The sequence below is a fragment of the Hippoglossus hippoglossus genome, chromosome 2, assembly GCF_009819705.1.
Source record: "Hippoglossus hippoglossus isolate fHipHip1 chromosome 2, fHipHip1.pri, whole genome shotgun sequence".
NCBI lineage: Eukaryota > Metazoa > Chordata > Actinopteri > Pleuronectiformes > Pleuronectidae > Hippoglossus > Hippoglossus hippoglossus.
In genome coordinates this window covers 3,855,390-3,869,501 of record NC_047152.1, presented here as the reverse complement: position 1 = coordinate 3,869,501, position 14,112 = coordinate 3,855,390, and the positions used below count along the sequence as shown (strand labels likewise).

The following is a 14,112-nucleotide window of genomic DNA, read 5'->3' as shown; positions in this document are numbered from 1 at the left end:
AGTTACCACACATACGTGAGATTTGTCTGAATTTCGGACGGCACTTAAGGTCAGAACCAGATGATGCGCAGACGGAGAGATGAGAGACATTGGGGAGGATGTGGGATGGTTTTCACTCATCCGTGTCATGACTCAATACCAAACGAAACAGAACATCTCAAGGGACCAAATCTGAATTTTTCTTTTTGTAAATGTGAATAAAAGCAAGAATGTAGGTCTTAATAAGGGAATTAATAGATAATTATTAACTGTGCACATTAACTATGATAGTTCAAAGCCACTGAGAGGGTTTAATGTGTACTGTAACTTATAGATAAATACTACAAATACTATGAATTCTTTGCTTCAAACTTGAAAACTTATCAGTTCAGGTCACCAAGGTGAAGATGCAGGAGCCACACCTGAATAAATAACTGTCCAAAGCTCCTCCAGGGTAAAAGGCAGATTTGAGATGATCCACTCCTCTTCTTAAAAACTTTCCTAAATTCTAAAATTTTCCCCAAAAAATCATAGAAAATTAGATGAGCTTGAATTAGACGTCACATGACCTTCTTCAATAGACAACAACTAGACAGGTAAGTTTATGTTTATACACTATAAAATATCACCAAATCCTCAGTGTCGTTTAGATGGAGGGAGACAACTGTTGCAGGAAAGTGGCAAACACAACCCAAACACGCAAACACACAAGCCGGTGCGACAAAGAGAAGATGATTAAATCAAGCATTAAATTGAATGAGTGGGAAGGAGCGCAGCTGGAGAAACCGGATCCAAACCCGTCTGGGCGCGATGAAATGATGCAGGGGCTAAACAAGATGCTATTCATTAAATCACGACTCCAGAAAGCGTCCAGCAGCTGGAATCGCTGTCTGCGACCTCAATTGCCCCCTGACTCACTTTTACACTCAGTCGATTCATAAACTGTGCTCATCTGGTTCGGCCAAAGAGGACAGATCTGTGCACGGCGTCCTCGCCAGACTGATAGCACGAGTATCTGGTGACACGCCTGGACGCCAGAGGGGCCCTTCATTGAGAAGCATACAGCAGTTCTTGCTTCTGTTGGCTGAGACTGAGGCGGTAATCGCACTGCACACACACTGCCGCCGCTGATTATTCATGTGGGGGGAAATAAAATATCGAAAAAACACGCTGAGGTCAATTTAAACAAACATCTAAGCCTAATTACCAAACCGCATGCCAGAAAGGCGAGGTGTGCACCGCTCTGATGGCGAGGGTGGGTTTCCTCACCTTGACTGACGGGCACAATAAACCGGAGGAGGAGAACAAACAGTGGTGTGGGGGCACTCTCTCAACAAAAGGCCTGCGTGTGTGTGTGTGTGTGTGTGTGTGTGTGTGTGTGTGTGTGTGGACGCTGTGAACGTCTCCTCTCCCACTGTTGCATGAGCACCACAACAAACCTCGTGTTTGGTTGCTGTGGAAACAGCCGGTGTTACAGAGCGCCGGGCAGAGGAAGTACTTAGTTGAACTCCCGCTGCACCGCTGATATATGAGAGAACAAAGCTGCACATTAAGGTTTTTTTTTTTTTTCACGTAGAATCAACAACACTCCCATGACGTGGAGCCCGTAGCGATTTTCTGGCCCATTAGTTCTGTTGAAGCGAAGGCCCTACTTATTCTGAAATTTATACCCTGGATGAATATTTAAGGATATAGTTCACTGCGGATTTTTGTTAATTCTCAAAAACCTCAAGATCCACATGAACATTCTCCAGTTGGAGAGAGGGAGAGAGAGAGAGAGAGAGAGAGAGAGAGAGAGAGAGAGGATGGTTCCTGGGAATGAAGTCAGTGACGTGATGAAACTCATGGAAACACTGGAAACTTTCACTTGAACTCAGATGTAGAGAATCTTCAAATAGGGACGAGGCAAACAGATACAGTGTCTTCAAATGCTGCAGTGACTTTAAATCAAATGAGGGCGTCTTTTGAAAAATGCAATTACCTTCTGAGAGAAACAAAGACTCAAGCTGTGATGATGTGATTGAAAAAGTAAATCATGTGCCAGTGGCAACTTGGAAGAACATAATTGCCTGGTGACTACTGTCTGAGTGACTGAGTCTCTGGAGCAGACTCAGACGTCTGACTGTTCATTTGTCTGGACACTCAGGAGTTTTACATTTTCTTAAACATTAGTCATGAAATCTAGGAAGATAGAAGCGAGAGCGTTTTCTGAAAAAGGCAAAACTCCCGATGACAAAGATGACAGCTCGTGTGGTTGCACGCACAGAGCACTTTGGATAATTGCTCGTTCGAGCTGTTTATAGAAATCACTGAATCTTGCTCATGAATTTGCGAGAAGTAAACACAAGCGCACGGGGAGCGCATGTGGCTCAGTGTGCGAGCCCCCGCCGAGGTTTCTCATAACTGTGGAAACATCTTATCAGAGTTACTGTAAACAGGATATGGTCTCTATTGTGCACGCAGCAATCCAAAAAGAGATGTACCTCAGTGTCCTGGCATCCTGCTGCGCATGTAAACACGCTGATTGAAACCTGATTGCACAGCAAGCGGAGCAGTACGTTGTTTAAGAATCTGAGAAATGCGGAGGTCTCCCGTCATATTTCCCTTTCCTTGTTTGCTGCGAAAACAGTGAAGCACTGGTTCCTAAGAAACCTGCACTGTTATTATTATTATTAAAATGAACCGGGGCTACAACAGTCAAAACAGGTTTTCGTTAATAGGAAGCAGTTTTAAGAAACCTTCCATTAGGAGTTTTCCATGCAGTGTAGGTGTGTGTGTGTGTAATGGACAACTCTAACTATTTACTTGATTTATTATTTATAAATTTTGTCTAAAACATGAAAAATACACTATGATGATACTAAATGTACGTCAATAGGTTCAGATAAATGTTCTTCTTACTGATTTATCCACTAAATGCTCCAAGTTTCACCTTATTGGATTTTGATCTCTTACTTATAGGACATTGAATGACGTGCACAAGTATTTCCTGTAGTTAATAAAGTATATTTACAATGAACATGTACGTACTGTCATGCATTTCCACAGCCACCTATTCAGTGGGGATACTGGTTAAAATGTTAATCTTACAGTGCTATTACAGAAATGCAAGACAAAAATTTATATATCATATAGAAGTAGAAAAATATTGTTTTTCCATAACAGTGCTTTTATTGCAGCAGTAAAACTTGTGGTCATTTACTGTCCATATATTGTGATTTTCCACCATCTAGTGGTCATAATCAGTATTGCAACCATCCTGACTGAGCAACTGAAAACATTCCAGCCTTTTCTGGAGAAAGTCCAAATCACAATCACTCATCTTTTTCTTTGCTGTATTTAGGAAACACTGCAGTCTTACTCTCCGTCTGACTCTCCCTCATTGTTTCCCCCGCAGGTACCTCTCGAAGCATTCCGACGATCAGGACCTACAAGAATCCCCAAACCCAGAAGCTACAGCTCCCAGAAAGGGACGAGCGGCTCGGCGGCGAACCCGGGAACGCAGAGCAAGAGTCAGCCGCCACAGGCACATGTCACCACGGGGAAAGAGCAGCACACACACATGCCGGCAGCACACAACAACAACAACCCCAATCTGGTGAACCGCAAACTGTGACATCAATGATACTCCTTTGCTTTTTCACCTTTTAGGGTAGAGAGTCAGCTTACAGTATATTTCACTTTCACTAAAAACATCCTCATGGTAACTTCAACCTAAAATGAGGGATTTTGCTTCGAAACTACCTGCAAAAGAAAAATATCAGTAGAAACTGCTTTCTTCTAAAAGTCTTTTAACTTTAATTCATCTGCAACTCTATAACCCCAATCCTCATCTGTGGTGCTCTGCAAACCACAAAGTGCAGCTGTTTATTGTGTCCGTACACACGCTGATAGAGCAAACATTTGTAGAACGTAGTTCCGATGTAGATTCGTTTCAATAAATGGGTTTCGTTATATACAGTCGCAGCTTTTGTGTGTCACTGTGATCCAAAGTGGAGTGAAACTGAATATTAGAGCACCCAGTGTGATGTATCGTCATGTTGTTGAAAATGAACGTTCATTTGTACTGTGTGTATTTGTGTCCTTCTTAAATACAGATCCTGAAACAGTCATTTATCCATTTCTAAAGAAGGAACACATATTTTTTGAGAATAAGTGGCAATAATGTACATAAGTGTAAAACGAATGTGTTGTAACGCAGCTTCTTGATAGTGATAATCTCTCTAATGTGACATTTGTGTTATTTTTGGTTATCAATAAAGACTTTTTATACCTTGAACAAGAGAATTGTCTCGGATTTGAATATATATTTAAAAAGGGACAGAAACTATGATGCTGTATTCATTTTTCTGGGTTTTCTCTTTCATTTCGTAACTTTTTCGGGCCAGAAACAAGTCAGCCAAGGTCCAAAGTCCACAGTAAAACGACATTTTCTCTGATACAGAAAACAGAGGAGCCCGAAACGCCTCATTTGAACAGAGGCTAATGTTACCGAGGCTACAGAGGTGTTTACAGCGGATTAGGAAGCCGCTGGCGAAGGGGAGTAACATTTCTGACACATGCTCCAAGTGGTTCACCAATCAGAGAAGGGCGGGCTTGAGCATGAACTAAAATAAGTACTTGAGACTAATAATGTGCATCTTAAACGTTACAACATGTAACTCTATTCCAGTGGAGCCCCAAATTAAAATGATGATCCTGTAAAAGGCCAAAAATAATGAAAAGCATGCATACTCAGTGAAAGTCAAATGAAAACTTTACATGTATCTTTATTCACACTTACACTAGTGTATATTGTTGGACATATAAGTGGTGCAATGAGAGACACAAGATCTATTATTTAAGATATTATATAAAGAGTAGAGAATTGTTTTTGGAGCAGCGTCAGCTCCGGACAAATTAAAAGATGTCAAGGACATCGAGGGCGACGTGTTTTCACAAAGGGGGCGATTCCCATTCTAGAAAAATCCACTTTGTTGTATTTACAGCAGGTACGTGCAGAGTGTTTTCACTAGTAAAACAACTACAACTAACAAAACCACTGCAGCAGTTCAAGCTATACCCGGTTCACAGTGCAAGAGAGTAGACATTATGATGAGCAGCATCAATCATGCTGTAATGGTATGATCGATAGATACTGGGGAATCTAGTTTTGCAGTTTGACAGTGTACTGTAATACTGTGCTAATAAAACAGCAGGATTGAGTAGTGATAAAATACCTCTTTCCAAATACTTAAAAAATATTCTTATGTTAACTTATAAAATCGCATTATTCGATCTGGAAATACTCAGTGATAGATATAGTAAGACATTCAGAATCTGCCATACAACAAGGTAGCAGGGGCGTTGTGGGTTTCTAGCGATATGAAACTATTATCTGTTGAGGCTTTCCTTGTCTTTTTTGAAAACAGTGGTGGTGTGGTGTCCAAACCTCCTTGTGTCACTGACGTGGGGTCAGAGCAGCGTTGATGGCTGAACGCAGCATGGACAGGAAGTGATCCCTCTCCTCACCTCTCTCTGTGGCGCAGACCCACGACCGACGAGGACCATCCAGGACGAAGGCGTGGCGAACGTCTGCACGGAGGGACATCAATTCATCAAAAAACGATATATTATAATTGTGACATTATTGAATATTCTTCATTCGGAAACCAAACGTACAGCGCGAGTGTGTGATCTCTCTGACAGCCAGGCTGGTGAGGGCCACGGACGCCAGGAAAGTGTGTGTGCTCCGGTGCGTCAGCGCAAAAGGTGTGTGATGCACACTTCGCCGCGTCAGCACCAGAGCGTCGTTAAACAGGAAGAGGCCCACGTCTGACGCGTGCTCATAGGCCCTGATCAGACATGTACACACAAAACACACAGGATGAATACATGACAATCAAGCATATTAATTAAAGCAAATCTATCTAGCTTCGTGAAATAATATCATTTATCTACTTTAAGTACAGAGAGTTGTTCAGATAGTTTGAGAAATGTCTTATTCTCGTCGAAAATCATTTCTCAATCAAAACTAATGGAAAGAATTATTTTAAACCAACGGAAACCATTTGGCTTGTTACCTGAGAGAGTCTGGAATCTGCTCGTCAGGACTCCTGAGCAGAGCAGCATCCTGAGTTATTACCAGCTGCCTGTTTCCTTCACTGAGGTTCTGCACACACGACAGATTCATACCAAATTAATACAAGTTTAGTTTTGGGTGTGAGGAAGAAAATAAAACAGAGACAAAGGGAGCTGGTGTTTTTCACCGGACAGCCTTGGATCCTCTGCTGTGTTTCTTCCATCAGTCTGTCTCTCTCCGAGTTACGCTTTAACTGAGACAGACAGAAAAGGACATTTGTGTCATTATTGCACTGAGCACGGTTTTGTGTAGTATTTGTGTGACGTGTTTGGGCGCTGTACCTTTTGCGTGAAGTCCCTGTAGCGTCGCAGCGTGCTGAGGGCAGAGGAGATGTGTGTGTGGTCAGGGTGGCCGGGTTGTGTGTGTAAGGACAGAGCTTGAAGCAGAGTCACGTACTCCTGTGTTCTCCACACTGGACACAGCAGCAGCTCCTGTAGGCTTCACACACACATGTTTACAGGCATATTTTTGGTCAGATGTGGATAACAACTGGAATCAAGTACATGATTTAAGATATATATATGCGTGTGTGTGTGTGTGTGTGTGTGTGTGTGTGTGTGTGTGTGTGTGTGTGTGTGTGTGTGTGTGTGTGTGTGTGTGTGTGTGTGTGTGTGTGTGTGTGGTTACCTCAGCATGTGGGTTGCAAGAGTTCTGTCAGTTCTCTTCAGGAAAGCTCGAAATGCCGGTTTTGTCTCCCTGCACTGAGACAGACACACACACAGAAGAAGAAAGAGGAAAAACACAAAGCTGACTTCAGAAACTTAAAATACTAAAAGTTTTCATCATTTCATTATTTGTATTATGCATAGCCTCAAGTTATTACCTTGATTACCTACATTTTCACCGGGAACTACAGAAAACTACTGAATGTATTTTCTAGAAAAAAATCTGGCATATGTAGGGGACTGATATTTATGAGCATGTTTAATAAAAACATCCCCGTGAGTGGATTTAAATGTGGTTTTATAGGGTGGGGGGGATTTTCAGCCGTCAAACTGTCACAAAAACGTCTGCAAACCAGGAACTACCTCCAATGTGTGGCTGTAGATAATGTGGATCAGTAGGGGATCAACAGTTTAAATGATTCTTCATTAATGAATATATTTAAGGGGTCTGTTTGAGTCTTTGGAGAGGTTACACTAGTACACTGTGTTCTAGTTCTTATATCTATTGCAGCGGGACTGCAACTGTAATTTCATAACCCAATCCTGTGTTACATAGTGATAAATAAAGTGATGACCTCAGACAAATGCCTTGGTTTTACCTTGTCGATGGTGCTCAGGGCCGTGGTGTAGTTGTTCAGGTAGTTGGTGTAGACTCTGAGACCCGAGCAGAGCTTTACGAACACGTCTCCAACACACTGCTCGGCCCCCCACTGCTGCAGCCTCGCCTGGAGATCTCCCAGAAACACTCTGCAACAAACACACGCACGCCGATCGTGTCACGTCCACACACAGGGACACAAATGAGACTGTGCCCCACTAGTGTGTGTGTGTGTGTGTACCTGTTGAGCTCCAGTATGTGCGCGACAGGGCTGAGGATAATCTGGATGTCGGCGTAGCTGAGAATGGCTCTGTTGGAGTTCAGAGCTGCAGCGAGAGGCTCCTGGTACACCTGCGGCACACAGCAGGGTCAATACTTAGGTTTTCCAATCTTCTCTTCTCTCGCCTCGACTTAAATGGACAAACAACACTTTCTGGGTGGGTGGATTCACATTCTGATAAAAAGTGGGGGGGGAAATAGGTCATGCACCTGCAGAACCATGATTCATTTGATATCTAAAACACCTGGAATTCTATAAACTCCTCGTAGATTGCTGAAAGAATGAGTTCCTATCTTTTATTAGCATCTGTATGACCTAATATTCAATCGGTTTCCGAGGAAGGACTGCACCTGAAACAATAGCCTCTAAAGTCAGATATCATCAACACATTTCCTGAATGAAACTTCTGGAGGATTTACCTTGAGCACAGCGCCCAGTCTCCCCAGATAAAGACCCTCGCTGTGGTGCAGCTCTCTGGCAGCCACACCTCTCCAATCTAACCCGGTCTAAAAGACAAAACAAGGAGCTGTAAAGATCAAGTGTGCTACTTCAACCGTCTCTGGGTGGACAAATTTAAGGTGCACGCACTTGTGGTAGCTCAGGCGCTAATCTCTGTGAGCCCCGCGGTGCCAACGAGAAACCGTCTGCTCCTTCAGCTCTCCACTCGTCCTCTGGAGGACTCCCTCCTCTCTCCTTCACCTCACTCCACCTCGTGAAAAAAACAGCGAGAAACTCCAAAGGTCTGGCCTGAAGGAGCAAGAGCAGAAATGTGAAATGAGACCCTTGGACTGATAGGCTGTGATCCAAGGTTAATGTTTCTGCCTCACGACACAGTCGTCCGCACCTCTTCCTGTCGGGTGAGAGCGGCGAGTCCCTCAGTCAGAGCCTCACTTAGATCTTTAGACACAGAAAGCTCCTCCAGGCAGATCTTCTCCCACAGACAGTGACCTACAAACAATATTTAAAGATTCTTACCGCACACAGAGCATGTACACGTGTTTCAACAAGCTCTGTGTGCATGTGTTCGATTCTACATGTGCGTGACACCCACCCAGAGCCCGGCCCCTGGCCTGAAGGCTGACCTGCTGCAGCTGTGGCCCCAGGCCGACCCTCAGCTCCCCCAGAGCCTCCTCCATCCACCCGGCCTGTCGGCACCAGCCCTCCAGAACACTCTCGGTCACATAGTGGAGCGCTGGTTGCTGGTTCGATGGCCCGGCACACCCGCCGCTGTTTGACCACTCACTCAGAACTAGAAGAGGGGGAAAGTTGGTGTTTGAAAGAAAAAAGATAAAGCAACATTCACAACAGATTCAAAGTCTTGCAAATGAGAGACTCACTGTTCTGGAAACTTCCGGTCGCAAAACCCATCGGGGCCCAAACCTCCACACCAGTGAGAGTAGAGAGAGTTTGGATGAGTGCCACTCCGGATGCTGTGGGAATAGGAAATCAGGAAATATGACATAAAGCAGAAATACTAATTACTGAGTAGTACGTGTGTCCCAACATCTTCCTACCAGATGCAGCCAGTGGGGCGAAGATGTCGATTCCTCCCCCGTCTACAGTTGGTGCCACCCAGCCACATAGGTTTTCCCAGAATCCTCTATGGTCGGGGGTGAGTAAGGTCCTCTCTGACAGAGTGTAACCTGGAGGGTCGCGGGTAAAACAAGGATTCAAAAACTGAAAAAAAACAGATCTCGGCTCAAAGGACGGGGATAACCATGGATTTCTCTCGTTTCAAAATAAAATAAGTGAAATGGTTGTAGCAGATGTGTTTCACCGTATCCTGAGAGGTAAACTTCTAGCACTGACGTTGGACTGGAATTAACGTCGGCGGTGTTCCCACACATTAAGATACACAGGATAATTAATTCTCACTTTGAAGCAGATAGACTTCCTCCGTTCCTCCTGGAGCGAGCAGGCCCAGCCTCTGAACTCTCTGCCCAGATATGGCCCTCTCCACCTGGGTTAGCAGAGCTGAGAGGGTCCCTCTGTGGTCGTACAAGATCGCAGTCACTCCTGCCTTCACACCACTCAGCACCAACTGAGTTCAGCATGGGGAGGAAAAGGAAGGGAGTTGTAATTCTACATCTACAATGATTCCCCCTTCTATTCCATCTCATGCAGAGATAGGGCTTTGCGCCGACAGACTGATGAGACTCTTTTCCGTATTTTCCACTTACCTCATAAGCAGGAACTCTGTCGGAGATCAGAAATAAGAAAGTTGTGTGGGGGTAGGTGGGCGAGACTGTGTGTTGTTGTGCAGGACTGTGGGTGAAGGAGGACAGTGCTCCACAGGCTTTGTTTGGCCTTTCGCTAAAAGAAGATAAATGGTTTGATTTTAACAATGAATCATGAAGTAAGGCATTAGATATTCTTCGTAAGTTCGGCTTCAGTTGCCAAATGTTCCTGCTGAACTACCTGATTTACAGCATCATAGGGAAACCGTTGTGGATGTTCACCTGAATGAAGTGGAGGCCTGAAGTCCCTCCACGCTCATGGACTGAGCCCCGTCCCGGCTAAGACAGAGGCTGGAAGACCCAACAGTGTTTGGACGCCAGGAAAGGGAAGGCCAAGAATTGGAAGTTATCCCAGAGTCAGGCCTCCTCATCTGGGTACTTCCACCTCGGATTTGCTTTGTGAGGCTGCCCCATGCTTTCCTGGTTCTCATAGACAGTCCTGCAAATATCACAGATGTAAGCTACTTGGGAGAGAGCATGAAAACCTTGTCGTTTTCTCCGTCACTTACTCTTCTCCTCCTGAAGCTTTGCTCTGATCATCTCCCTGATCCTCCTCTCCTTAGTCCTCTCCTCCTCCTCTTCCGTCATCCCTGCGCTTTGCTGATTCAAGGTGCCGTACTGCTCAGCCGCCTCCCGCGGCGTGAGCCAGTCCAGTGTGGAGACGCAGGAGACGTAGTGGTTCCTCCACGCTCCATACTCCTTTTCTCCGGGAGCGTAGGGAAGGAACCAGCCTCTCCGGGTGCATCGGCTGGTCCAGATACAGTCCTGAGGAGAGGGAGGAGAGGGAGGAGAGACGTGCTCAGTGGCTCTCAACTTCAGTTCGAATAGATTTCTTACTCTGGGCTTCTCACCTGTTCGGCCAGGACCCTCCAGTGCCAGCTGACTTGGGCGGCGGAGCAGAGATCACGAGGGGACAGGAACGACAACACATACAGGGACAGAAACCGTGGAAGGACCGCCGTGAAGTCCACTTGAGTCACAGGAACAGTCTCCTTCAGTAAATCCCTGCAGTACCTGCTCGGAATATCAGAGAATTTTCCTTTTAGTCATTAAAATGTAATTAAATAACATTTAATCAGAGGTGTGAGGGTGGGGGCCAGGAATGCGCTTACGTGAGCTGTGTCTTGGTGCAGCGCGTGAGCAGAGAATGCAGCAGGTGTTTCCTCTGTTTGTCGGTCCACAGGTCAAACCAGTGGAGCACAAGGTTCACTCTCTCCTCGAATAACTGCGAGAAAACGGGGACAGCGACAAAACGTCGGCGAACAAATGCTGCGCCTTGTTGCATAAGAGTCTGGACGCTTTGCCAAAAGCTACAAACTGGCTTCCAGAACAATGAAAAAGAACACCGGCACGGCAAAACGCCAGTTACTTATTGAAAATTAGATGAATTGTGTGATAACGGCTAAAAAATCAAGTTGGGTCAAGTCTGGCTTTACTTTTTAACTCCACATATGTATCTATAGGCTGCTTGTATTGAAATATGTGTTCAGTAAGAATAAGTGTCGTTTCACTGCAGTCAGAGATACAAGCAGAACTACTTCCTAAACAATAGTGATTAACAACCATAAATAGATGCAATAAAGAATTTGGACGAATTGCACAATCACACAGCTTTTATCTTTATGTATAGAACAGTCTTATATTGCATATAGTATTTCTACTTGTATTTTATTTCTTCTGGATTGCTACTCTTTTGTGCTGCTGTGTTTATTTTGAATTTCCTCTATGTGGAGGATCAATAAAGCTACAACTTTTCTTTAAGATGATCTTATCTTTACATAAAGGTGAAAGTTCATAATATCAGTCTTTCTGAATGAACCACCACACATTACTGATCTATTCACATCCATTACTTACAGACTGAGGTCAATACCGGGCCTTACCTCTTACAAGTTCCTCCAAGGATAGTTTTTTTAATAAGAATAAATGTAAAAAGTTTGCAAGTGTGTAATTTACATTGGGGATAGTTTTTAGAACTTGCTTGTGTGAGAGTAAACACACTGACTACATGATAAATGACAGTGGGTGAATAAATAGCATCATGTTGCATGTAACTAAACGCAATTTAAGTCACTTTTGTACATAAGGAAAAAACAACAAGGTGTAAAGTTGATTTTCAGAATAAAACAGTGCATTTACCTCAGCGTTAGATTCCACTGGAGGCAGAGAGGCGACGTTTACGCACCAGTTTTACGCACATGTTCCAAATGTGCCAATTAACCAAACGCAATTGTTTTCTCGTGGTGGAGACGTTGAATTCACTAAACGCACAGCACGTAATGTGTTCACGTTGTTTGAAGGTTTTTAAGTAAGTATAAATGGACTTCAGGAAGTTTACATTTTGTTCCTCTGCTCCCAAAAGACGCAGTTTTATGTGTGTGACGCACGAGGCTATATGGTCTGTCCGTTTCTGCCCTCTGGTGGCTGAATAAGCACAACTCTATGATTTAAAGTTGATTATGTGAAGTGTCAGTGGTGTGTGTGGTCGGTGTCGGTTCTTCTGACCTGTGCGTTGCTCTGCTTGTTGCTCAGCGGGGTCCAGGTGCTGAAGCTGGTCCCGGAGCGCAGGCCGTCCGTCCCGCTGAGCTGCCACCGCTTCACCGCCTCTCCAGTCCTTTTCAGATCCGTCTCCATGTGTGAGCCGAGGCTTCAACGTGAGAGAAAAACCCCGCTTCGATCTCAAACCAGTGTGACCCACTGAACTTCACTGTTTACTGCCAGAGCCGGCTCCTCTCTGGGGAGAGATTAGGCACCGACCTGCTGCCATTGTGCGGCTCCAGTTACCTTAGAGACGCGTCAACACAAGGATGAGCACATTCCTTCACACAGCTCATCGCCTCCCTTCATCCCTCCTGCGCCTGAACAAGCACAACACAAACAGCAGGTTGTCAACATGAGCTCAAGTCACTCATATCACGAGTTTCCAAAAAGCATCAAGCCCTGTGGAATTATTTTTTTTTAAGTCAATGCACTTAATAATTATAAATTCATTTCAGATGCATTCATGAGGTAAGAAAGGGTTTTGTGAGGTCACAGCCTTGACCTTTGACCTCCAGAGTCTGTGAGATTATCTGCCAATGATCATTTAAACTATTCATAAATTATATTTGATTGGTGAATGATTTATTACAATTACAATTAAAATACAAAACCTAAAATACAGTACCATCAGCAAAAGATATTAGCCTCAAGAAAAAGTTAAATGCAAAGGATGCTCCGATGTGATGTCAAGAACACATTTCCGGGTTTTTAAGATCTTATTCATATAAAATTAAATTAAATTAAATTAAATTAAATTAAATTAAATTAAGACCAAACCTTTGATAGAAATAAGAAGTAGAAGTGAAAAAAACACTTGTTCCACGTAAACACATTTATTTACCACTTCAAACCATTTATTTCCAAGTTTGAAGGGACCTTCCTCATGTTCATACTCCTCATCATCAGTGTAACACATAAGCTAACGACACAGCACAAACCAGGAGGAGTAATAATTCTCCTTCGGTCTTGAAGAGTACAGAAGTTTTCAGGGTATTATTCAGACATTATTCAGATTAAAATCGGAGCCGAAAGAGTCAGACAACACATTTATTAACAAGTCCATAAAAACAAAATCCAGCAAACAGTTAAAACAGTAAAACCCTTCAAACTACTCCCACACCCCCCAACAACACTGGTTAAAATATGATGTGAAAGAATAAGGTTGGATTTACAATCAAAAAGCAGGATCAAAATGATAACATCATCAGAATCTGAGCCTACGTGGTCTATCAACAGGTTAGACAAGGCAAACATGATTAAATCAAAAAGTTAAGGCCTGGGTGTGGTGTCGACATTTGGATTAATCCGTCTCCTAAAGTGTCCGACCAACACAACACCGATGAGTGGGTTTAGCATGTTGCATGGATATGTGCAAATATATTCAACACTGAGCGAGCAGCGTGCTGGAGGTGAAATCAGGCCACTCACAATGTAGCAAGAAATCAAATGCAAAAATCACAGACTGGACATTTAGTAAAGTTTCTCGTGTCAAATGTTATTTTTGGCTGATTTTAAGAATTCAACTTCGACATTGTGAAATATATTTGAGCTTTTTACAATCTCACAGATCAGACCTATACTTGGGTTTTAGGTTCTATGTTGTTTTAGGTTCTATGTTCAAACCTGTAGCGGCGGGTGCTGCGTGAGTGACGTGACAGACACGGCTCCCCCCCTGTGACAAGATATGCGAC

The 14,112-nt window shown here is 43.8% G+C and overlaps 2 protein-coding genes across 5 annotated transcripts in view; one reads left to right on the top strand and one right to left on the bottom strand.

Annotated features, from left to right (window-relative positions):
* The window catches only part of filip1l (filamin A interacting protein 1-like), a 61,808-nt gene extending 57,548 nt beyond the window's left edge, over window positions 1-4,260 (top strand). For both annotated transcript variants that reach the window (XM_034608677.1, XM_034608685.1), the window contains one exon: window positions 3,377-4,260. In XM_034608677.1, the coding sequence (XP_034464568.1) occupies window positions 3,377-3,595 (219 nt within the window). In that variant the 3' untranslated portion in view covers window positions 3,596-4,260. The remainder of the gene's footprint in view (window positions 1-3,376) is intronic.
* The window catches only part of LOC117775494 (epithelial cell-transforming sequence 2 oncogene-like), a 74,697-nt gene extending 62,027 nt beyond the window's left edge, over window positions 1-12,670 (bottom strand). Inside the window, exons 1-22 of one of the 3 annotated variants that reach the window (XR_004616277.1) lie at window positions 12,386-12,670; window positions 10,993-11,105; window positions 10,732-10,894; window positions 10,390-10,645; window positions 10,103-10,319; window positions 9,824-9,956; window positions 9,519-9,684; window positions 9,158-9,286; window positions 8,981-9,073; window positions 8,695-8,892; window positions 8,488-8,591; window positions 8,232-8,390; window positions 8,063-8,149; window positions 7,605-7,714; window positions 7,365-7,512; window positions 6,728-6,801; window positions 6,382-6,538; window positions 6,228-6,293; window positions 6,042-6,130; window positions 5,641-5,813; window positions 4,992-5,553; window positions 4,843-4,937 (exon numbers count right to left, since the gene is read on the bottom strand). Coding sequence is in view for 2 of the 3 variants with exons in the window: in XM_034608699.1 (XP_034464590.1) it covers window positions 5,420-5,553; window positions 5,641-5,813; window positions 6,042-6,130; window positions 6,228-6,293; window positions 6,382-6,538; window positions 6,728-6,801; window positions 7,365-7,512; window positions 7,605-7,714; window positions 8,063-8,149; window positions 8,232-8,390; window positions 8,488-8,591; window positions 8,695-8,892; window positions 8,981-9,073; window positions 9,158-9,286; window positions 9,519-9,684; window positions 9,824-9,956; window positions 10,103-10,319; window positions 10,390-10,645; window positions 10,732-10,894; window positions 10,993-11,105; window positions 12,386-12,514 (2,898 nt within the window). In the remaining variant the exon portion in view is untranslated. Of the gene's footprint in view, window positions 1-4,842; window positions 4,938-4,991; window positions 5,554-5,640; window positions 5,814-6,041; window positions 6,131-6,205; window positions 6,294-6,381; window positions 6,539-6,727; window positions 6,802-7,364; window positions 7,513-7,604; window positions 7,715-8,062; window positions 8,150-8,231; window positions 8,391-8,487; window positions 8,592-8,694; window positions 8,893-8,980; window positions 9,074-9,157; window positions 9,287-9,518; window positions 9,685-9,823; window positions 9,957-10,102; window positions 10,320-10,389; window positions 10,646-10,731; window positions 10,895-10,992; window positions 11,106-12,385 lie in introns of those variants that run through there. The other 2 variants (XM_034608699.1, XM_034608707.1) reach the window with 2 other exon arrangements.
* Window positions 12,671-14,112: the final 1,442 nt, after the last annotated feature.